At 41.0% G+C, this 26,210-nt stretch overlaps 1 protein-coding gene and 1 long non-coding RNA gene across 2 annotated transcripts; both read left to right on the top strand.

The window, feature by feature from the left end:
- Positions 1–251: 251 nt before the first annotated feature.
- On the top strand, positions 252–26,039 carry LOC308281578 (high-affinity choline transporter 1-like; the record flags this gene model as incomplete). The annotated part of the gene is made up of 6 exons (XM_080721804.1): positions 252–435; positions 20,582–20,730; positions 21,640–21,798; positions 23,055–23,208; positions 24,585–24,802; positions 25,596–26,039. The coding sequence occupies 6 exons, from the start codon at positions 252–254 to the stop codon at positions 26,037–26,039; spliced, it is 1,308 nt and encodes a 435-aa protein (XP_080577930.1).
- On the top strand, positions 11,594–12,616 carry LOC308281306. The gene is made up of 3 exons (XR_013961833.1): positions 11,594–11,731; positions 11,845–11,971; positions 12,553–12,616. It is a non-coding gene; the product is annotated as an uncharacterized lncRNA (long non-coding RNA).
- Positions 26,040–26,210: the final 171 nt, after the last annotated feature.

A 26,210-nucleotide genomic window follows, 5' to 3' on the forward strand; every position in this document is an offset into this window, starting at 1 on the left:
TATGACATCATCAACTTGCGACGGGCATTTCCCCTATTGAGTGAAAGATTAGCTATTTCTAGAAGAAATAAAATAATTACGGCGTTTTTAATTTTACATTGTAGTTATAGAGGACAATGATAATGTATTAAGGCATATTTGTTGTATTAGCCAGTGATCCCTTTAATAAAGTGTCTGTCTGTCTGTCTGTCTGTCTGTCTGTCTGTCTGTCTGTCTGTCTGTCTGTCTGTCTGTCTGTCTACAGTGTGACAATGGCTCTGGACATAGGTGGGTTGGTAGGACTGTTGGTCTTCTATGCTCTGATCCTGGCAATGGGCATCTGGGCCTCTAAGAAATCCAGAAAGGAGGAGAAAAAATGTGTGGGCTCCAGGACTCACGTCACCATACTAGGGGGACGCAACATCAGCCTTTGGATTGGAGTCTTCACAATGACAGGTAAGGACGTCTAAGATTCAGATTCAGATTCAGATTCACTTTATTTCTCACTTAGATGCTTTGGGTACTAGGGCATTCACCAAATATTAAAATATTCGAATATTTGAATATCAAAGTCATTATTCAACGTTGTTCACCGAAGTAGATTTTTCTTTTTTTAATAAAATATATAGTTTATAAAACTAGATAGGAAGTCATAAGAATGAGCTGTCAATGCAAATGAATGTGTTAATGCTCTATACAAGGGGTTCTCAAACCTTTTTAGGCTGCGACCCCCAAAATAAACATAATTATTTGAACTGGGGACACCCACCCTGACAAGCACTTGGAATTGTAGGTATTACATTTAATGTGACTCGGTTCCACAGATAAATAATAGCCGATCTACATGCTCACATCGCCTCGCAACGTGAGGCGTTGTGAGCATGTAGATCTGCTATTTTCACAATGTCTGCCTCTTGCTTACTTAATATTTGACAGTTTGGCCAGTCCTGTTGAATATTCGACTATTCAAATACTTTGAGGTTGAATAATTCGAATACTAAAAATCACTATTCCTGAATGCCCTAGTACATACATGTGAAAATCCTACGCTCGGAAGCTCCAGTTCAATAAAAACATGATAAAGCATATAAAAGACCTACATTAAAAGTACGTAATGAACAAACACAAGGTATGGCAATAATTAATCAGTAAGTTGTGTTTGTTTGCCTGTGCTTATGCCATGGTGATCTGACTGAGATCTGAATGAGATTCCAAAGAATACTGAATTAAATCCTGACTGAGATGGTAATTAATAGCATATAAAATATTGACGTTGTCGAGTGAAAACCTTGTATGTCCAAAAACCGTGCGTTTTGCATTTTCCATTTTTAAAATGATTTAAACTAGTGAAAACAGCCGATCTACAAGCACACAACGCCTCGCACCGCGAGGCGTTGTGTGCTTGTAGATCTGCTGTTTTCACTACTTTTGTGCGACGGCCTTGTACGATGAAGCAGGTCTTTACTTTGCGAAAGAACATACACATTTGAAACTTGGAGATACAAGGTTTCCACCCGACAACGACGATATAAAGACGGGGTGCCGTGACATCATTTTAGAGCTCCTTGACGTGACAAAGTATGAGAACCACTGATATAGCAGTGTTTTTTTTTGTTTTAGTTTTTTCAGAAAAGTGTTAGGATTTAGAAGAATCTGCTTATATCAGTGGTTCTCAAACTTTGTCATGTCAAGGACCCCCAAAATGAGCCATCTGTTTCCGCGAGAATTTACTGTAGCATTATGTGTGGGAGTCCTAGGGGTGTAACGATTCATTTTAACAGCTATACGATACATATCACGATACATGGTTAACGATACGATACATGGAGGATATCGGTTCATTCATGGCGAAATGATACGATTCGATTCAATGATTTAAAATCGATATAGTAACTAAATGAAATCTGTGTAAAAAATATATTATTATGGATGTAAACGCTGTGATTCTCTAGCAAATACATGGACATTATATTTTAACATATATGGACAAACCCACCTTGACATGAACACAGAGATTACACACATTTGTGTACCAATTTCCCTGGGAGCCAGTCATCTCGGGAATTGTCATTATTCCCTAAAGCCTATATGACGTTTTTTTTTTTCTTCTCTCTCTAAAAAGATAATGCCACAACAGCATCTCATAATATCTAGGCTACATTTCACTTAAACGCCAGAGCTTAACTCTGCATGTAAATAAGACTTTTTTTAATTAATGTGAGAGATCGGTACATAATTCTGTTAGTCCTCCCAGTTGATATTAGCTAAAATGCTAACTAGCCAGCCTTTGTTAGCCGTTTATAGCCAAATGCGGTAATATCGGGACTCCATTACTTAGCGTTGCAACCCACAGTATTTATCCCATTAATTTAATGCCACGTGTGTTCCAAATGAATAATTATTAACCACGTAATGTTGTTATAATGATTTAGTGTATTATTTTATTTATTATTCTTCCGCCGTTCACTTCCGCTGTTTCTTCTTCTACGCGGGTGAAAATGATCCGTTCCTGCCTGGAGGCGTCTGTGACGTATGCGTTTTTCTTCCGTGAAGCCTTCCTTTGTCATTGAGTTAGCTTAGCATTGAATAGAACATGTCGTCCTAAACGATCTAGTTTTAACGTTCAGAGCGTTTTCTTTTTGGACAATAAAAACATTGACAGCCAGGGGAAAGAAATCCATGAAGGACACAGAATGCAATCGTTCACTCGCCGTTGGAAAATTGACTTATTAGACTTTTCTGGATGACTGGCTAATGAGTGGCTAGGCTAACGCTAACGTTAGCTAGCGCTAGCTGCAGGCTAACGTAGGCATCTGTTGTATAAAACGCGACCAAACTCTATTTTTGCTCTTCTACAAGCTCACAACGCGAGGCGGTTAAGCGTAGCCTGTAGATTGTGGTTCATTATCAGAGTCAGATGATCCTTCAATCTGACTGAAGTTACACAAACACTCGACGATGTTATATAAAGCACAGTTAGCACAGTTAGCCGACCCCAATTTCGATAGGGCACGAGTTCTGGTGTTGCGCACGTGCATTCCCGTAGAGCAACGTAGAGTAGACAAAAACTGTGCCCCATAGAACTTTGTGCCTCTATAGGAAGAAAACTTTCCTTTTCTCATACTCTGTTACAAGTAGAAGCCCGGTATTAAATAAATATATATTTTAAAATAGCAGATCTACAAGCTCACAATGTGAGCTATTTTCAAATGGCCAAAATGTGTATAGGCTACAATTTGGACTATTAAAATAAAAATCTACAAAGCAATAACTAAAGTTTAAAACATACATAAACCACTTTAGCCCTATGTTATACCAAGGCTATTTAAAAATAGCCGATCTACAAGCTCACAGTGCATTGCGGTGCGACGCGTTGTGAGCTTGTAGATCTGCTATTTTCAAACATTTTGTACTTTTACTTTTGGTACTTTAAGTACATTTGGATACCAATACTTTTGTACTTTTACTCAAGTACATTTTTTATTCTGGACTTTTACTTGTAACAGAGTGATTCTACATTGCAGAATTGATACTTTTACTTAATTATAAAATGTAGGTACTTTTCCACCACTGTGTAAACGTTTGTGTTCTCATGCCAATAAAGCTTCTTTGAATTGAAGATTGAAAAGATTGCTCCCCATGTGGCGGAGTCAGGTCATTGCAGGTTAGAAATGTATTTAAAACTTGAATATCTCAAAAGTCCTATTTCAGCATGGCATCATTCTATAAGCCATATCTTCAAAACTGTTGGGTCAATCTCCACAACCAATATATCACTTTGTAGCTATGATCCCCAGCTTTCAAATGAAATGAAAAAATGAAAATGAAAAAAAATGCAATGACTGGCTCTCAGTGAGATTGGGACACATTTATCGATAGACCAGTAGCTATATGGAATGGAAAGGCAATTAGACTCCTCTTTTTTCATTTTCCCTCATAAAAAATCCAAATACAAGGTACAAATACTTAGTTTCCATACAATCAATTATTTGCATTGCACAACGATTCGATACCGATTACCACATTTTAAAATGATACAATACAAAGCCAAAACAGTACGATATTTTGCTTTTGCAAACGATATAGTAGATCATCGCAAATTAAAATAAAATTTTCGATACAGTTACTATATCGTTACACCCCTATTGTGGGACACATCCGGAGAACAGCAGACATACAAGCTCACGCCGTGTCGCAGATGCAACCGTTGTGAGCTTGTAGATCACTCTCGGCTGCGACGCCGGAACTGCCGCACACCTTCTGCGCAATACTCGATGGAACGTTGGAAACTAGGATATGTATTTGGCCGCTGCCTGTACTTTGGAAATGACTGACATCATTGATACGTCTGGGATCTCCACCATTTCTTCTGAGACTCCTACATTCAATCCCTCTTATAACTAGTCAAGTCGCTTGTGTAACTTCGTTCAAATTTTCGGGGGATTATGAAAATTATATATTTTTCGAGACTTCAGAGTATAACAAATCAGAAAATCCATGATTCCATTTGCAAAATCCGTAGGAAAATTTTTGACAGTTGCTGAAAGTTCACTTTCAGCAACTTACACTATACTATAAAGGAAAACAAAATACCCCCAAAATATCTGCTTTAAGTAGCATGTGAGGGGTCAAACTAGTTTTTTTTTTAATGATTATGAATCCATTGCAAGCATTTGTTTTGCATGAAAAAACATTCCTTGGGCTAAAAATAGCCCCCATGAAACTGTGAAAAGTGATGACTCATCATTAAACCATAGTTTTGTCAGGCCGTTTTTAGCCTAAGGAATGTTTTTGTGTGTGCAAAACAAAGGCTTGCATTGGATTCAGAATCATTAAAAACCCCTAGTTCGATCCCTTACATGCTAGTTAAAGCAAATTTTTGGGGGTATTTTTTTTCCTTTTTATTATAGTGAATGAGACACAAACTTTCAGCAGCTGTCAAAAGGGATTTTGCAAATGGAATCATGGATTTTCTTATTTGCTATACTCTGAAGTTTCCAATAATATATAGTTTTCATAATTTGAACGAACCTTTCATGTTTGGACATGAACTGGACTATACTGTGCACATATACTGGAGCCTCGGAGGAGGGGGTGGGTCTAACTTTTGAAAATCAACAGAAACAGTGGAGGGAGAGGGAGCTCAGCCAAAGCTCTTAATTGCTACCTTTGAACTTCAAAGGGGGGTAGTGCTTAACTCGTTAGCATCAATGACAACGACCTGTTTGATGCCTGTCATAGAGGGGAGGGGGAGGTGGGAATTTTTTTGTGTACACACAAGTCAAACACAACCCCTCCCACCAGATCTCTTGTGATTGGGAATTTCAAATCCCCATCCATCCATCCATCCATCCATCCATCTTCAACCGCTTATCCGGAATCGGGTCGCGGGGGTAATAGTTCCAACAGAGACCTCCAGATTTCCTTATCCTGAGCAACTTACTCCACTCCCTCAGGGAGTATACCGAGGCGTTCCCAAGCCAGTTTGGAGATATAATCCCTCTGTCTGGTCTTTAAATCTCTTGTCAATGGGACAATGTCCCATTGACAAGAAGGGGTCATGCTCAAGCTCCCTCAGCCCTATGTTCCCTCAGCCCTATGTTCCCTCAGCCCTATGTTCCCTCAGCCCTATGTTCCCTCACTCCCTAACAATTTATTATATGTTCCCTCAACCCTATGTTTCCCCCAGCCCTATGTTCCCTCAATTCCAAAATAGACCCTATGTTCCCTCAGCCCTATGCTCCCTCAATTCCAAAATAGACCCTATGTTCCCTCAGCCCTATGTTCCCTCAACCCAAAAATAGACCCTATGTTCTCTCAGCCCTATGTTCCCTCAGCCCAAAATAGACGGTGCCACCAGGAGTCGGTGGTCCCCGGGAATTCCCAGTGAGCAGCCCCGTTGGGGTGGTCATTTGGTAATTTTTGCACATTTGGTCAATTTTTACAACTGGGGGTCCCCTAGGGACCTGGGGGTCCCTGGAGCTCCAGGGGTCCTTGGAGGTTGTAGTTTGGCAGGCAAAGAGTTTGTGTGGAAATTTTGGCATGGATCGGGGCAACGGTGGTGGAGATATGAGTAGGGGGAAAGTGTGGCGTGTGACGAGTGACGTGACGGAGGGACAGGCAGACGGACGGAGGGACTGACGGCCGGTGGAGGTTTGGATAGTATGAGAGTGTAAGTAAACTGCGAGCTACGGTCGTAATTAACCAGGTTAGCATTCACCAGTATCATCAGGTTAGCATTCTTCAGGTTAACATTCACCAGGTTAGCATTCACCAGCATCGGCAGGTCAGCATTCGCCAGCCTTCAAAAGGTTAGCATTCACCAGTGTTGTCAGGTCAGAATTCACAGGTTAGCATTCACCAGGTTAGCATTCAACAGCGTCGGCAGGTTAGCATTCACCAGCATCGGACGAATGGTGCGTCAGAACAATGAGATGTCGGACCAATGCCATGGCACCGTCTATTTTGGGTTGAGGGAACATAGGGCTGAGGGAACATAGGGTCTATTTTTGGTCTGAGGGAACATAGGGCTGAGGGAACATAGGGTCCTATTTTGGGATGAGGGAACATAGGGCTGAGGGAACATAGGGCTGAGGGAACATAGGGCTGAGGGAACATAGGACTGAGGGAACATAGGGTTGAGGGAACATAAGGCTGAGGGAACATAAGGCTGAGGGAACATAGGGTTGAGGTAGCTTGAGCATGGACCCGACAAGAAAAGGCTACACCACCTCTACTAATAACTAATTAAGGTGTGTGTGTGTGTGTGTGTGTGTGTGTGTGTGTGTGTGTGTGTGTGTGTGTGTGCGTGCGTGCATCTATGTGCGTGCATCTGTGTGCGTGCATCTGTGTGTGCGTGCGTGTATCGGTGTGTGTGATCAGCTACCTGGGTTGGAGGAGGCTACATTTTGGGAACCGCTGAGGCTGCCTACACTCCCTCTCGTGGTCTTATCTGGGCCTTAGTGCCCCCCCTTGCCTATTTCTTAAATCTCTCCATAGGTAAGAAACATGATGTCTGTTCATTCCAAATTCAATGAAAAGCATAATGACATTTGATAGATTCTATATTGACATATCTTATTCAAACTGGCATGTGGCTGGAGGTCACAAAATTGTCAGTGATCTGAACAAGACACCTATGTCCGCGAGCATAATTTGTTTTATGTTAATGCAAAGTAATTTCTTCTTTTCTGGATCTACATTTGTTATTATTTGATTTCCAATAATAAATATGTATACATTTGCATAAAGCAAGCATGTTTGTCCACTCCTATGTTACTAAGAGTATTGAAGACTTAAAGGAGTTTTTTTTTCTATTGATTACTCACACCATAATACATAATATTTTTGGGGGGATTTTGTCGCATTCCTAAGACAAAAAATGTATTCCAATAATTTTACCCCATTGATTCCGGATGGGGACCCGAATGCATTTGGGTCTTTTGGGTATTTTAACTATTTTCGTAAATGAATGCCCTATACTCCGTCATTCTATGTCACGCAAAAATAGACGATCTACAAGCTCAAAACGTGTCGCGGTGCGATGCGTTTTGAGCTTGTAGATCAGCTATTTTGCTATTTTTGAATCGGAATCCTGAAAGTAAAAATTTCATTCAATTTCAAATGCATTTAGTTATACTTATGTTAACTTTATGGACTTAAATACACATTACATTCAACATAAAAAAGACAATATTTTACTTGTCATTAAAGTTACTACAGACTGAAGTAATTAAAGCGGATCATGTTTGCATGTTTGGAATTGGAACAGCTGAAATCAATAATATATCAGTATTCTGATATGAACCTGCGGGCCGCCTTAAGTGAAGGTGGGGGCCGCATGTGGCCCCCGGGCCGCTAGTTGCCCATGTATGACCTAAGCCCATAGCAGTTACCTTAGCACTCGCATACCCTCAATGACCATACATGAAAGCTAGATAGCATTTTTAGGTTCCCACACGGAAAGGAAATATATGCACATATATGATATTATATGTGACATATATGAAACATATATGCTGCATATATGCCATATTCATGGTAATATATGTTCATATATGTGGACATATAGGAACATATATGTGTCATATATGGCTTATATATATCAACATATATGCCATAGTCATGGTCATATATTTGCATATATGTCATACATAATGTCTCATATATAGCTCATATATGTCTGACCTTATGCATATATGTCATATATAATGCCTCATAAATAGCTCATATATGTCTGACTTTTTGCATATATGCCATACATAATGCCTACATCTCACTTTTATTTGCAAAATAATGTGCATATACGTTTTATATAACACAATTTATCATAGTACTTATTTTCTACTTAATGCAGGTCACCCCGGTTGCTGGGGGGCCGATCGAGTTATGGCCTTTTAGCGTGCTGCAGTGGAGGGGGTGCTCCACTAGGGGGTGCAATCACTTTTGGATCTGTTCTGGAGCAGCCGGAGTCGGTGGCCCCCCGGGAATTCCCCATGAGCAGCCCTGTTGGGGTGGTCATTTGGTCATTTTTGCACTTTTTGGCAGCTGGAACAGGGGGTCCCTGGAGCTCCGGGGGTCCTGGGAGGGGTGGAGGTTGTGGTTTGCCAGGCAAGGACTGTGTGTGCAAAGTTTGGCATGGGGCAACGGTGGCAGAGATATGAGTTGGGGAAAAGTGTGACGTGACGGACAGCCAGCATTTTCACGCGACGGGACCAACTACATCGGACTCAATGTCAAAAATCAAGTCAGAATAAGTGTATTTTATCTGAAAAAATATATAATTGATGCTGTGTGTTTTTTAATATAAAACTAATATAACATTCCTATGTAAAATAACATCCGGATTTATTAATATAATTATAGGCTATTCATTATATTATTAAAATTATTTATAGTATGTATTATAATTATAATAGTTGTAATAATTATTGTTATTATCATTATCAATCAATTTATTATCTAATATAATCTTTGCATAAGTGTTGTTCATCACATGAGAAACAATGCATTGTTGCATCAGCAGTTACAGGGTTAAGTTCCCAAACTTGGTTAGACCAGTGACATCACACAGTGCTTTGATGTGCCTGCAGAGTGAAACTGGATTGAACCGGTTTGTTTGAATTGCTTTCAGTGACTCACTGCCACTGCCAGTGAGTGTGAATGCAGGCAGAAGGCTCTCTCATGGACTAAATGTATATCTCCTTTTGGTAGGTGAAATTTAAACAATACTTAACCACTGGATAATGTATGTTAAGAGTGTTGTCTGTGGTGTTTTTGTCTGTGGTGTTTCCTGAAGGGCCCATGCTAACCAGTAGACAAATACAAAGCTAATGCTAACTGATGCTAAAGTTATTACAGTACATCCTAAAGGAACTGAATGTTCCAACTGTGTTGAATAGCTTATACTATGCCCTTTTGATAGAAGTGGCTTTTGTTTTGTGTTATCATAGGTGCTTTGCTGTGTACTGTAGTATGTGTGGCTATAAGCTAACATTAGTTAGCAATTGTTCCATGTTAGCAGCATGTGTTGTTTGTAGCTAGCTAGCTAATGTCAATTTGCTAGTTGTTCAATGGTAGCAGAGAGTGTACAAATGGAACCAAACAACCCCTAACAGGTTAATTTGGTTCCATTTGTACACTGTTAGAGTTAAGGGGAGACCTTGACATTTTAATCTGTTGTTGACTGTTAGCCCCCAAAATAATCACATTTGAACTGCATGGGGACCTCCCAAAATATTCACATTTTAACTGGGGACCCTCCACCCACCAAGTACTTGGACTGCAGTGAGCTTGTAGATCTGCTATTTTCACATTGGTTGCCTCTTTCTTATATCAGCTGACAATTTGGCCAATGTTTGACCAGTTTGTATTTAGTGTTGTTTACTTTTGATGTTAGATCTTATAGTGGAGCTGATGTTAACACCACTGACACCAGCCAGACAAAATGACACACATCTGACACTCAAAGGAGGCATGTGCTTGATCCATCATCATTTGTCAGATCATTTAATTTAATTTCTGGAATCAAATTGGTTTAATTAATTGATAACGTGTGTGTGTGTGTGTGTGTGTGTGTGTGTGTGTGTGTGTGTGTGTGTGTGTGTGTGTGTGTGTGTGTGTGTGTGTGTGTGTGTGTGTGTGTGTGTGTGTGTGCACATTGTAGGAAGAGTCCTTCAAGGCGTGTTAAAGAGGACTACGCAAATCACTGCCTTGTTTCCATACCTGGCCGATCCCTATAGGGCACTTTGGGCTATGTAAGTACATAATACAAGTCTAACTTCCTTACTCCTCACTCCTGGAATTCCCCGAAAAGACAAGAGTGAGATTTCAACTAAATTTCAACAAATTTTCTATATGCTGACCCCAACAAGTTGATCGCCACAGATGTCAGACCTGTTGACCTTGATTTTAGCAATTCTCCAGACAAGGGCATGTGTTTAGTTTTTTAAGAAGAAAAAATAAAACACGTTCTTGTTTTTTAGGAGCAGTATTACAATCCAGTAGAGTGAGTTTCTTGCATGGAGAGTGAAAACACTTCAAAACGAAGCCTCAGAGGGACAAAAGAAGAGAAGAAACACTCAGCCACTGACAGGTATATGATTTTGATTATAGTTAGAATTTCACATGTTAAATATTTTTTTAATGTGCATAGGCCTATAGTGCATTTTTGCTACTGTGGTGGGCATCGCAAGGGGGTCCAGTAAAAAGACAAGTGGCCCTCTGGTGTAAGGGGTAAAAACTGTCTTAACGTTTTTGAGAAACTAAACCCAACATCACATTGTAGCAAATCGCGTGGGTGCCCACTAGGCCACTTGTTCCCAAGCAGTGGGTCGGGATCCATATGTGGGTCGCAGACACATTTTTTAACGTCCCTTATATTTGTATAAAAAAGTAGTTAGTGAAAATGGCCTAAACTAGTGAAAACAGCAGATCTACAAGCTCACAATGCGTCGCACCGCATTGTGAGCTTGTAGATCTGCTGTTTTCACTAGCTTGGGTCCTGGGCATAATTTCTCTTGAGCTAATAGTTTGGGAACCACTGCTCCAAGCCATGGCCCATTGGTCAGAACTAGTCCCAAGTCCCAACATACCTTTCTCCTAACCCCTACAAGTACATACCTTTCTCCTAACCCCAACAAGTTGATCGTCACAGATATCAGACCTGTTGACCTTGATTTTAACAATTCTCCAGACAAGGGCATGTGTTTAGTTTTTTAAGGAGAAAAAATAAAACACGTTCTTGTTTTTTAGGAGCAGTATTACAATCCAGTAGATGGGAGTGGGTTTCTTCAGCTAACGACAGAAACCCAGTGTCTTGAGGGCATCGCACTGATGATGGTCAAGGAGAAGATGAAACAGACCTTCACCCATTGCCAAACAATGGTTCATGACCCAGTGAAGTCCTCTGAAATATTCACCACCTTTACAAGATTTCTTGACATTGCAGGAATGGTATGTATGTTTAACTGTCTTGCCTTAAAGTCAAACTGAAATGAAAAATGACTTTAAACAGACCACATCCCTGGTCATAGGGTGAACCCATTAAAATGTATGCCATGTTGTCTGTATTCCATCCTGTCTGCAGATACAGGATTTCAGTCTGATGTTTGGTGATGACATCGCTGCAGAAGTGGCCTACTTACTCACTACATGCAGTAAGTCCTTGAACAAAGCTGTGGACTCGCCCAGACAGGCGACCATGTAGATCTGCTTCATAATGCTGAATCCACAACAGAAGAACTGGAAAATGGTACGCTGGAATTAAAGGAATAATACTAATGGAAGAGGGGATGGTTTTGAAACCAAAATGTAAACAGATTTTAGTAAAAATGTCTTTGTTTCCCCCCACCCTTGTATTTTCAGGATGGGACAGTGAGATGTCCTCCATCTTGCCTTATCCACCACATGCCACCCTCACCTCAAGGCCGCAACGAGACCAGGAAAGCTCTCAGCCCGACAAGCCATTGACCACCTTTTGAAGTTTATCTAGGTAAGGTTACAGTTCAATTAAAGTTTTTAAGATGGCTCACTGTACTGTCCCTAATATTCACCCTTAAAACTATACTTTTCTGAAATTATGCGATGACCATGCTCATCTGTAATCAGCGACTGATATGTGTCTGCTTCTAAATGTAAATACTGAATGAAGAAATTCAAAAACTGTCCTGGGTGTTCCCAAAAGCCTGATTAGATGCTAAAATGACAAAAAGTAATTTTGAAATTGGAATATCTCTTTAAGTTACTCTAGACCCCCGGGTGTGTTGTTATAAATATCCCCTACCCTGGCTGGGTCACCCACCATTCACAAAAAATGAAGCATAGTGTTGCAGTTGTCAATTCTGTCAGCTCATTTCTTTGTCTCACTTGAAACTTTACATTTTCTGTTTACTGGAGAGATGGGGAGAGAAGGTTGCCATTGAACATGACAATCCCTGCTACTGAGAAAATAAATATTCCATAGCAATGGCATAGCAATGACTGTTATCAGAATATAGCGCTATTTAACACTTATTTGTACTCAACCTTTGAACATGTTGGGATTGTCATAATATTTTTTCCTCTTCATTCCAGGCATTGAACACCTGCAAGCTCTACAGGGACTTGTTGAGATGGTTGGGGACATGGAGATGGCAGATCCAATGTGAAAGGTTTAGGTGTTGGCCATTGAGGTGCAAGAGCTATATCCAGGTATGTATAAATGTATAATGGATTTTACATTTTTGATGGTACGATTATAGTCCAGGTAAAAATTTGGGAGGTAGACGAACATGTTCAATATACATTTCACACTACAGTGAGAAGATTAACTATCTTAACTATATCCCATACTACGCTTTGTGATCTGTTAGAGCTAGAAAGTTAAGTTTCCTTTAGGCCTGCTTTACACTGGCAGTCAAATCCAGCCTAAATCAGATCTGAGTCACATTCAGATTGGAATCCGATTGGCTTAAATGGTCACATATGGAACCAATCAGATTCCAACCCGGATGTGACACAGATCTGATTCAGGCTGGGTTTGGCTGCCAGTGTAAACCAGGCCTAATTAGATCACACAATGGTCTGTTTCCATGGTCCACTTGAAGAGCAGAAACTTTGTGAAATGTGTTAATCATGGAATCTTTGTTCACTGGCTGTGGACTCTGTGTTCTCGTTGGAACAGGTAGCCATTCACCACAGTGCTAAGAAGGACTGCAGTCGCCTGTTCCACCAGCTGTTTGACAAATTCTTCACAACTGAAGAACTGGAAGGATGCAGTTGTCACAGGGAGGCATGGTGTTGTTCCAGAGCTCGAGGGCAAACATATGCTGGACCCCACCAAAGTGGAAAAGATTCAAAGTAAGTTTATCTTACACTTACACGTTTTGTAAAGTATATTCAGATATACAGTATGATGTCACCATTGCATTGGTTATATGTGGGAAATAATGTGTCTGACACATTGTGCAGTAGTTAGTAAAGAAATGCTGCCCAGCTTCAACATGATGTTGCAGTGGTGAGAGTCTCTCCCAGTCTAGTCAAATACTTTTTAATGTAATATTGTAACATCCCCCACTGACTGAGCAAAGGACCGAACATGGGGAAAACTAGCCCCATATAGAACCTCACTCTCCGCTGCATACCGTTGTGCTCCTCGAGATGAGGTCCTAAGCGGATATCCCTGGGCTGCTGTAGAATGCCTCCACGCCGAGGTAGAGGTTCTATCCAAAAAGTAAAGGTAGTTCCATGCTCCCAGAGTATGATTTTCCATCCCGCGGTGCATAACATGCAGCAGAGGGGCTAGGGGAAAACATGTTTAATGTGCTATTATAGCTAATTTCATCTTCTCTGTCTCCAATCTTACGGTATAGCACCGGAGCTGGATGGAAGGCAGTATCGGTGGAAACATCAAGACTGGTTGGACAACGCTGAGGTGATTCACAGCAAGGGGAAGAGCAGGCTGTTCTTCCTGAGAAGACTGCGATCGTTTTGCCACCAAACGTTTTTTTTTTTAATTAATGTGGAATAACGTGCTGGGGAGGAACAACTGAGCGAGTGACACCTTCAACTCAACAGACTGGTGAGGAAGGCGGGCTCCGTTGTTGGGTTCTCCTTGTAGGGGTGGAGGATTAATTGGCCAGGATGCAAATGGCTAGGACGCTGGATATCCTCCCACCCCCTCCACCTTCCTTGGATAGACAGAGGATCCGATAGATTCATCTACCCGTACCCAGGACGGAGATGTGAGAGACTGGGAAAGTCCTTTGTGAATGTTATACAATGAGAGACACAGCGGTCGTAACTTAACTGGAATAATTGTTACTGACTGTTCCTGTGCGGCTTTGCTGGGAGTCCAGCCCATGTCACTTCTACTTTTTTGCACTGACCAATGGACATTTTGCATTCTCTGTAAGTATGTGCCTGTATGTTAATTACTGCCCACACACACACACACACACACACACACACACACACACACAATGTGTGGCCATTAATGTGCCAGGCTACAGCAGTCGATATGTCGTCAGTTCAGTTTTCAAATGGAACATACAGTATCAGTGTCAGTTGAGTTCTGCTTGTATGTGAATAAATGCTAATAATGACTTCAAGATTGTGTGTTTTATTTTGTATTCCTGTAGGTATATATAGAGAGTATGGTATGTGTATCATTTAACACATATATGTACATATATGTTGTGCATATATGTGCATATATTCTACATATATATGTGTACATACCAGTCACAGGTTTGGACACAGCTTCTCAAACACACATTGAATAGAAGCTGTCCAAACCTTTGACTGGTAGGCTATGTGCATATATCTTGCGACCATATATAAACATGTGTGCATATATACATATATGTACATATATGTTTATATGCACACATATATGACATATATGACATATAGGCGGCCATTTTTTTATATGTGGCATATATGTTAGACATATATGCATGCATATATTAAAAACATATATGTTCATATATTTTTCTTCCGTGTGGGGGTTTTTTGTTACATTTTTTACTGATTAGGTGCTTGGTCTACCTACATTATTTTTTCTAGATTGATATTTCTATGCAAATGATGTAGATGTATTGTTGTATTACCTTGCTTATTGTATTGATGTATGAATTACAAGTAAGTCGCTCTGGATTAAGAGCTTCTGCTAAATGCCTAAACTGTAAACCGTGTTTGGTGTGCGCACCCGTGTTTAAAATCATTCTATTATTCTATTCATGCTTTGTCCCAACAGGAGGCTTGTTCTTTGCCAAGCCAATGAGGTCACAGAGGTTTGTGACAATGATGGATCCTTTTCATCGTCGTTATGGCAACGGTATCACCACCATCCTTCTGATACCCATTCTGATATGTGACCTGCTTTGGGTTGCCATTATCCTGATGTTGGCCTTGGGTCAGTGATAAATTATTATTATTTTTTTTAATAACAATAATAGTCTATAAATATTGTCTTTAGTGAGTACCTAATTGTGTTGGGATGACTTGCTCAAAGTTATTAATCCTTAAAGGAGCTATAGTCAACTTTTTCTTGAAAAACGGATGCTAAAATAAAAATAATGTTTCGAAAATATTTTAGAAAAAAATATGCTTCATATATGTGTTTCTATTAAAAAATGACGACAAAAAGTTAAAATAATGATAAATTAATCATTTTGGCCATTGTCAGGCTGACACTTTGTTTACATTCTAGTATATTGTGTTAGACTAGGATGTAAACAAAGTGTCGGCCGGACAATGGCCAAAATTATTATTTTATCATTATTTTATGCTTTTTGTGGTCATTTTTGAATTGAAACACATATATGAAGCTTATTTTTTATAACATATTTTCGAAACATTATTTTAATTTTAGCATCCGTTTTTCAAGAAAAAGTTGACTATAGCTCCTTTAACAAATGCTTAACAAGTCATTAATAACTCTTTTACAAATAGTTTATTAATGATCTATTAACTACTTAAAACTAATAGTTATTATAAAGTGTTACCCATGATTGCATCAGATGAGAACAAGACAGCTAGAAGTAATGTTTGATAATAACTTCCTTAATTCCCTGAAAATAGCAAAACATGTTTAATCCTTCTTTGGACAATGGATCCATATGGTGTGGTCAGACAATGAAACAACTAAAGTCAATGGGACCTCAGTGAAAAATTGTGCAGGAAAAGATCAAACACATCTGTTCAGAAGGATCTATTTACAAAAGCAAAGGAGGGCAGAACTGGACAAGTAAAGCTTGATGAAAAAGATTTTCACCCTTGAGAGAAAGTGTTTGAAATTGTCCAAAAATAACAATATACTGTAGTAACACTCCACAATCATAGTCAGTGGAAACCACTGACCACAGCCTAAGGTCCACAATCAGGTAGGTAGGTAGGTAGGTAGGTACTTTATTGATCCCCGAGGGGAAATTCAAGCGTTACAGCAGCTCATAAAAACGTCAATGAAAAAACACATGATGATAATAAATATCTAAAATAAATGCATCTAAGCAAGTTAAAATGTTAACTGACAAACCAAACGAAAACATTACTAATAGAGATCTGAAATAACTTGTATCCCACATCCCCCATCCTAACTGGCTTGGTCAAGCCAACCAGATGAGGAGTTGTACAGTCTTATAGCTGTGGGCAGAAAAGATCTCCTATAGCGTTCGTTTTTGCAAGTTGGATGTAACAGTCTGTTGCTAAAGGAGCTTTTTTGCCCTTTCACAGTGTCATGTAGTGGGTGAGAGGGGTTGTCCATGATGGCCAGGAGTTTAGTCCTGATCCTGTTATTGGCCACCTCCTCCACAGTATCCAATGGTGGTACCGAGGACAGAACCCGCTTTCTTGATAAGCCTATTCAGCCTCTTCCTGTCGCCCTCCTTGATACTGCCCCCCCAACATACCACCGCATAGAGCACTGCGCTGGCCACCACTGATTGATAGAACATGTTCAGCAGAGTCCTACACACACCAAAAGAGCTGAGCCTCCTCAGAAAGTAAAGCCGGCTCTGGCCCTTCTTGTACAGGACATCCGTGTTCCCAGTCCAATCCAGTTTATTGTCCATTTCCATCACCTCCAGCTTATAAATCTGCTCACCTCTGATTAAAGTTAGGAGACAGTGTCACAACAACACTGCATTTCTTTAAATCCTCCCATGCCCTTTATCATTATCTAATCATCTAATCACTAGTCATGTATGTCGTACAGTACATGACCTTTCTATTTCCATTGTTCCACATATCTTGCATCTCAACTATGCAAGGTCTAAGACTTTCTCATCATGATAGAAGATTTCTCATCAAGATATCACCACAGTGGAAAGAAACCACAGCTGTCGAAGCTACTGTACCATAACATTGTTTTAGATTGAAGGTAGAACTGGTCGAACTTGATCTCCTCCTCACCTCAACTAACCTCTGACAAGCCAGTAATCTCTACAATAACCAAATGACACGCACCCACTCACCTCTGCACCTAAATGGCCCTTTGGCTCATGCAATGGAAATACTAACTGTACTGATAAGACCCAAATATTGAAATCCCAAATACAGAATAGACGTTCAGCATGTCACATTTAATGCCCCTCTTAACCTCCTGGAAGTCTGAAGTTTTTCTTCAGAATATGTACTGTAACCTCGTTAACCCCCCATTTTGGGCATGTCATTGTAGACCAAGTAAATAAACACATAAGTAATGAGAAACATTTCTGAAAATGTGTTGTGAGCTTGTAGATTGGCTTTCAAAACAATGGCTTATGTTTCTTTGTGCTCAATCTGTAGCATATTGGCATAGACAATTAGGATTTTATTATGTATTTCTGGTCAAAAAAGAAAAAAAAAGAGAAAGAAATATATAGGCCTATATATATATATATGTTACAGTCAGTTTGGGTAACTCAGTGAGATTGGGGTGCTCGTTTTGTCGTTCACCACACACCCCTAACACCACCTGGATTAATTCACCTTGATAGTCTCTTATCAGCGCACCTGTGTAATTCTGCGTATTCATCAATCGTTTGCGACACCTCTTTCGTTGTTTATCCACTAGCCTAGCTTAGCTGTGTTTAGCCATTAGCTTACTATGCCTAACTCTAACCCTAACCCTAACCTTAACCTCTGTAAAACTATGGCTAACCCTAACCCTAACCCTAACCTCCGTGGGGTGAGGCGCTATCATTCCTGCCGACGCTACGTTGTCGTTGTTGTTGTGGTGGATCAAAGCGACCGCTTGTTCTGCCCCGCACCGCACGACGAGCGCTCCTGTTCTCAATTTCACTGAAACTCAAAAAAACTGACATATTACGTAAAAGACTAAAAATAACACTAAAACTAATCGAAACTAAACTAAAACTAAACATTTACAAAAAATAAAAACAAAACTAGCAACCCCACTTTAAAAACGAATTAAAACTAAACTGTAATTGAAAACAAAATCACAAAACTAATCAAAATAAAAACGAATGAAAAAATCCAAAACTATTATAACCTTGGTGGTAACCAACCTAACCCTAACCCAAATAATAACGCTGTGCTGACAATCTGAAATGTATTTTTCAGTGAGAGTGAGCTGCTCTGCACTGCAGTAGCCAGAGTTGATCAGTTCTTTACAACAACAACAACAACACAGTGCACAGATACAAACTTTCCTCCATTCTAAAGTGTCAGTGAGTGCAGTGCATGTCTTAAACACCAGCAGATGGCATGCATAATGTTCACATGTATCGATAGACAACAACATTGTTTATTAGACACAATCAGAATTACTATAATAAGTGCTTTGCGATTATTATAACCGCTCATCACGGCCCTCCCTCACTGCACCACACACTGTCTGCAGCTGTCAGATTCTCACAGAAAACAACACTGCCCAATGTCCAACCATACAACATTACACAGGCCCAGGGACGTGCTGGCCATTGGGAAAAGCGGGACAACTCCCGAACGGCCGGTTCATTCCCGGCCGTTCGGGGAAAAAATTAAAAATAAAATGTCTGCCTTCGTTCCATTTTGGGGGCTGGGCAGCCAATAAAGTAAATCGTCACTGTCGGGCAGAAACCTTGTATCTCCAAGTTTCAAATTTCAAAGCCCTGGTTCATCATACAAGGCCGTCGCACAAAAGTAGTGAAAACAGCAGATCTACAAGCACACAACGCCTCGCACCGCGAGGCGTTGTGTGCTTGTAGATCGGCTGTTTTCACTAGTTTAAATCATTTTTTAAATGATAAATACAAAACAAACGGTTTTGGACATACAAGGTTTCCACCCGACAACGACGAAATATAACTCATGTAATTGTCCCACTGGCTTGTCACTTGTCATGATCTGAAATGGCAAATCTTTGAGTAGCAGCAGCGCTATAGAGAGAGATCTCTCTCTATAGCGCGAAATGAGGGCCTCTCCAACTCTTTTTTTCCAGGCTGAATCAGGGGCCCAGCACGTCCCTGCACACGCCTAACACAGCATGCCATGCAGGGTATGAACGCAAAGCGCTGCACGTTGTATGACTTACCAATATAGTGCTTTCTTTTAAAGGACAACTTTCTTTTTTTAGAACATAGGTTCATATTTTAGATTGTAATTAGAGAAAAGAAAAGATGAGTGTTAAAATGTTTTCATTTACTGCTTTCTATTGTTTTAGCGATTTTAGTATTTGGATTTTAGTGGGTGGGGGCATGCGTACAAGTGGCTATATATGTCTTTTTAGACAAAATATGCCGGCAATTTTGTGTTACTATTTACACCAGCCCCCATAAGTCATATCTGCCCATGAAACATTGCGGTGCATCTTGGGAATGGGCTTATTGTGTCTAAAAATACATAATTACATTAGCCACTTGCATGCATGCCCCCAAACTGGGGGGCATGAATGCGAATCAAAATTGTTAAAATCACTAAAATCACTAAAATGATAAAATGCCATATGATCTGGGGCAAAGTGTGGTGTTGCCAGGCAATACCACCTGGAAAAGTAGTGTTGCCATGGCAATACTGGCAACTGGTGGCCATGTGAGAACTCCAATGGTCCTGAAGGTGCAAGGGCCCTATTTTGGCACACAACTTAGGCGATGCTTTATTTTAATGCAAACACGAGTGCACACACCACTACTGGGTGGTGTTACTGCTACTGAATTAGTCTTGGCTGTGTTTAGGGAGCATCATCAACACCCCCAAACTGCCCAAAATCTATAACCTTTTTTTAACCTTGTGTCCCACATTAGAATGAAACACTATGAGAATATCTTTACGAGGTTTATACTGATGTTTCTGGTTGACATTGGCACATTCCACTCAGGTTTTTTCATCTCACTCATGTCACTTTGTCTTCTGACCTCACTCAGCAACAAAATAAAAATAAAATAAACACAAATAAAAATAAAACAATTTACAGGAGGCAAGCAGTGATCACCCCATGATGTGCACTGCAATGTAGTTTCAAATGCACATTGCAGGTGCTTTTTGAGCGTAGAAAAAAAAAAAGAAGACATGTGTGACATGCATGATCTGGGCAGATTGCCCCAGGAAATGTGCCAATCTCAACCCAAAACAACGGAACGTACATGACTTTACAATGGTACATTCAACCATTCAAACACTGATGTATTGTGCATTTTTACAGGTGGGACAGTCAGTGTGGTCCTTGATCTTCCTTCGTCCTACGCCATCATCATTTCTGCAGCCGTTGCTGTCATCTACACACTACTGGGAGGGTTTTATTCGGTTGCCTACACGGATGTCATCCAGCTCGTGATCATCTTCATCAGCATGGTGAATACTACTTATTGCAAACAGCCTCAACAGTCAACTTCATGTGGGGGTCTAATGTATGTTGGAGAGGCTTATTATCTATATCATATATCTATATCATATGTTTTCAAAGTGGGTGACGGGGCACCCTGGGGTGCCGTGACGGCAGTCCAGGGGTGCCGCGAGATCATTTGATAATATTTGGAATTTAAGTATCAAGTTATTTTCAGTCAGTTCTAACCACAACGTTTTCCTCGCAACATAATCACTAAAATATTGTCACTGTCAGGCAGAAACCTTGTATCTCCAAGTTTCAAATGTGTACGTATTTTGGTAAAGCAAAGCCCTGCTTCATCATACAAGGCTGTCGCACAAACTAGTGAAAACAGCCGATCTACAAGCACACAACGCCTCGCGATGTTGTGTGCTTGTAGATCTGCTGTTCTCACTAGTTTAGTACATTTTATAGATGATAAATACAAAACGAACGGTTTTGGACATACTAGGTTTCCACCCGGCAACGACGATATGCTATAAATATAAGGTGCTGGGAGTGAAAATTATAATGTAGGGGTGCCTCGGATTAAAAAAATATTTATGGGGTGCCCTGAGACAAAAAAGTTTGCGAACCCCTGGTCTATATCAGCCAATGTGCTAGACCGGTGGGGGACGGAATGCTGAGGTGGAGTGCAACACCTGCCATCAGCTCCCACCAGTACTTACCACAGGACTTGGAAGCGACTACTAGAAATATACTCATGTTTTGATATAAGACATATATATGTTTGCCCTAATTTATACTACCCAGTTTTGATTTGCCTAATAAGGACAAGACTAAAATATTATGTTTAATGCAATAACTGTACCTAAATAAAATCACTCCTCTAATCACATTGCTGCAGTTTTTACTTTTCTTTTCTTTCTTTCTAGTGGCTCTGTGTTCCCTTCCTGCTTCTCAACCCATCATCATCACCATCATCATCATCATCATCATCATCATCTAATGTCACGCTTACACCCAACCTTTCCTGGTTGGGTGAGCTGAAGATGGAGGATGCTGGAAAATGGATAGATGAATTATTATCGTTGGTTCGTTGTTGCTTTTTTAGTATCTGTTTTTTGTATAATTATTATTGTGTAATCCATGTGTGCACTCACTGGTTCAGCGCCTTAGTGTTTAGGCCTGATATTACTGCTATTATTTTAAATAGGCTTATGGCCAAGTGTAAAGAGTACTCTTTCTTATCTTTCAAGGATTTGAAGTCAATTTGGATCAGCAATCAGTATGCCACACCATCTCTAACATAATGATACTGTGTTAAAGGGCTCTCTCATCTTAAATTAATTTACAAAAAGCAATACATTCAGTGCATGAAGTTTGATGCGGGTGCAATAGATAGGCTATACTTATAGCGTGTTCAGCAGAACAACAGATGCCAGGAGGTAGGAACACTCACAACTTTAGCCTAGTTAAATCCCTTAACTTGATCAGTAACAGGGTGGGGGCATGCATTTCCTATTTGAATCCTCCCCACTTGCATCATTCCGAGTAGGTCGGTGCCCGACGGGCACAGGTCTAGTGACTGTAAAGTAGGACATTAACGAAAAAGTCGACAAGTCGACTCAGTCGACTTCATTACACAAGTCGACTCCCACCAGAGAAAGTCGAAGTTGAAAAAAAAAAAAAAATCTATTGTGAAAATAGCCGATCTACATGCTCACAACGCCTCGTGAGCATGTAGATCGCCTATTTTCACAATTTCTGCCGCTATATATTTGACATTGTGGACAATGTTTAATTTGCCATTTTATAGGTATTAAAAAGTCCTTAAATTGGCACTTTAGAAATGTGCAGATACCCTCTATACACTTAAACTTTATGTTGGTTTGTTTACAGTTGAGTGAGAAAACAATGTTTCACATTAAGTTAATCATTTGGGGACCCCCTAAAATAATTGGGGGGGGTCGTGTGTGATGTGATGACGTCATCAAACGATAAAGTCGACATCAACTCAAGTTTTTTACTGAGTCGAGTCGACTTGCAAAAATCACAAGACAAGCTACAAGTTACATCACAAGTTAATGCCCTAGTGTGTGTGTGTGTGTGTGTGTGTGTGTGTGTGTGTGTGTGTGTGTGTGTGTGTGTGTGTGTGTGTGTGTGTGTGTGTGTGTGTGTGTGTGTGTGTGTGTGTGTGTGTGTGTGTGTGTGTGTGTGTGTGTGTGTGCGTGCACGCGTGCGGTGCGTGCGTGCGGTGCGTGCGTGCGTGCGTGCGTGCGGTGCGTGCGTGCGTGCGTGCGGTGCGTGCGTGCGTGCGCGTGTGCGTGTGCATGCGTGCATGCTGAAGACTCTGGGAGGACTGTGCTACCAGGCCTTCTACCAGAGGATCCTTTCGGCTGCATCAATTGCTCAGGCTCAGATCACCAGCTTGGCCGCAGCTCTGCCCTGTCTCATCTTGGGAATTCCCTCCATCATCATAGGAGCAGTGGCTTCCACTGCAGGTACGTTGTGAACGCACACATTGCACACACTGTTAAAGAATGAGTGTCTACGTTTCCTAATTGTTGTCATCGTGACGATCAATGATAAATACAAGAACCATAACTTTCCAGAACTAAGAACTTTCAAGAACCTGTGAAGTTCCGGGACCAAGTTCTGCTTACGTTTCCATATAACCAGACCTAACCGGGAGGTCCCATGAAAAAGAGCAGCAGCGCTCCTGGCCCCTTCCATAGGTTCCCAGAACTCAAGTTTAGTACTACATCAAGAGTAGGACCTAAAAAAGGTTCTCAGAACCCGGGTTGTGAGCTATGGAAACAATAACAAAAAATACCGTATTATACCGAATATAACACAATATTTTATTCTATAAAACACATCCTCAACGTTATGTATCTTTCAGGACCTTTCCCTGCTCTCCTCACAGCCCCACGAACTCCTAGGGTAATTACCGTACACTGTCTACATATTGTGCAGCGACATTTGGACCCCGCGGCTCATTTCACCTCCCTTTCGGCAAAGTCGGATGGCTTTGGCATTGAACTTACCGGGGCGCGTGCGTGTGCGTTGTTCTCGCGTACATCGGCGTGGATGACGGCTGACGGCTGCACATGAGATCTTTAGCATGGAAGTTTAATCCAAACAGTAAATGAAACTAATGCTGGCTGCCTATGGTTCCTTTTTACAAATGAGCGTTGCATCTGAATGACGAAACGGGCGGCTAAGCTTGATGGGAAATGTAGAAATGTAGGGAAATATTTATTCCCCAGCAGTATGCAGTATGGACTGTATTCTATTCTGATACACATTATGTGGAGCTGATTTTCAGTATGAATTCATTCAGGCCGGGTACACATTTTAGTGTATGGGAGGGGCTTACAGTACATGTACAGTATGTTGCAACATATTTGTTTTTGTAGGCTAAATTCTGATTTAGGCATAACTATAGGTTAGGCCTAAATGGGTTAATGCATGTTATCTCTGTATGAGCTTTGGGAGCGTGTCGCTGTTACTACATGTCATCTTTTCGACATCGGACTCTAACCCTCACCCTTAACCTCCGTGGAGTGAGTCGCTAACCCTCCGGTCGAAATGACGGGCGTTCGCAAAAGTGAGATTTCTCCTGAGCTTTCCTATAATAATTTAAAATAAAAACGTTTGTCTTTACAAATAACTTATAATATATACAATATATAATATTTTGTCTTCAACATATTTTTTTTCCAAAAATGATAATTGAAAAATAGGAATTGTCTTATAATCAGAGTCGTATAATATTCGGGCTAATACGGTAGGTTCAGGTTCTGGAAAGTTCTGGTTCCACCCCGTGGTGGACAAGGGGCTTCAGACACAAACGTGTGGAAGTTGATCTTTTCAGACTGGAACCAGACACAATACGGACTTCCACCTCCGTTTGAGCGTGGGGAGGCAGGGAATGTGCTGCCGCTGGCCCTGCAAAACTTCACCCCATACTGGGTGTCAGTGTTGGGTATCGGAGCCATAAGTGCCGCTGTCATGTCTTCAATGGACTCGGTCCTGCTTGCTGTTGCCTCCCTGTTCACTCATAATATCTACAAGAACCTTCTCCGGAAACAGGTTTGAAACTGTGTACAGTATTAAGTGTCTCTGCGAATGAGCTCATGTGCACGTTTGTGTTTGTGTGTCTTTGTGTGTCCTTAGGTACGTAACCATTTACTGTGACTCTATGCGTGTGTGTGTGTGTGTGTGTGTGTGTGTGTGTGTGTGTGTGTGTGTGTGTGTGTGTGTGTGTGTGTGTGTGTGTGTGTGCGCGTACTGGTGTTTGTGTCTTCGTGTACGTGCAGTCTGTAGGTGTCTACGAGTAAGAAGTCAGAGAGCCAATAAAAATCAAACCCTCTTTGAAGCGATTGGTGCATTTGAGCAGTTCATTTCATGAAGCTACTGTATATACCCTGTGTGTGTGTGTGTGTGTGTGTGTGTGTGTGTGTGTGTGTGTGTGTGTGTGTGTGTGTGTGTGTGTGTGTGTGTGTGTGTGTGTGACGGTGTGTGTGTGTGTGTGTGTGTGTGTGTGTGTGTGTGTGTGTGTGTGTGTGTGTGTGTGTGTGTGCGTGCACGGGCATGTGTGTGTGTGAGGAAAGTGTGGCTGTGATTGTAAAGCATATTACTGTAGCGTGTATGTGTGTGTGCGTGCGTGCGTGCGTGCGACACCTATTTTTGGTACTTATTCATGGTCTGGAGAGGGCACTTTTTAAAGACGGGTAAAAGGGCAGGGGCTTTGATGTCTATGTGTGCACGTGCCTGAATAAGACACAGTCAGACAGCAAAGACGATGCATACATAGGTTATATCATGTTTCACCATCACTGAAGTGACAACTTATTTAATGAATCTTTTTCCATTCCCTCTCCAGGCACCAGACAAGGAGTGTGCATGGGTGATCCGCATAAGTGTTCTGCTGGCAGGCGTGGCTGGCACAGGCCTGGCCTTCTCCGGGGAAGGTGTCCTGTCCCTCTGGCTGCTGATTTCAGACCTGCAGATCTGCGTGATATTCCCCCAGATCGTCTGTGTCCTGCATTGTAGCCGCGCCAATGGTTACGGCGCAGCTGCCGGCCTCGTCCTGGGGACCTTGCTGAGACTTCTGAGTGGGGTGCCGATCCTCCACCTCCCCCCTGTCCTGCTGTTCCCTGGTTGGGAGGAGGATGAGCTAACAGGGGAGATCATCCAGAGGTTTCCCTTCAGGACATTGGTAATGTTGCTAACCTTGCTCGTCATTGTCTCATCCTCTTTGCTGGCACGTCTGGTCTTCGCCCGCCACGTGCTGCCTCGTTCCTACAGTTTACAGTTTACAGTTTAGGCATTTAGCAGACGCTTTTAATCCAAAGCGACTTACAATAAGCAGATACAACATCGCAATAATAAACAAGATAATAGGTCAGTACATTAACAGCAATATAACAGTGTAAATGGATATCTATCTAGAGAAAAACACAATATAATCAAGTTCTAAAGAAACCTAACAAACAAA

Source organism: Nannobrachium achirus (genome assembly GCF_963921795.1).
Source record: "Nannobrachium achirus genome assembly, chromosome: 3".
NCBI classification, from domain to species: domain Eukaryota; kingdom Metazoa; phylum Chordata; class Actinopteri; order Myctophiformes; family Myctophidae; genus Nannobrachium; species Nannobrachium achirus.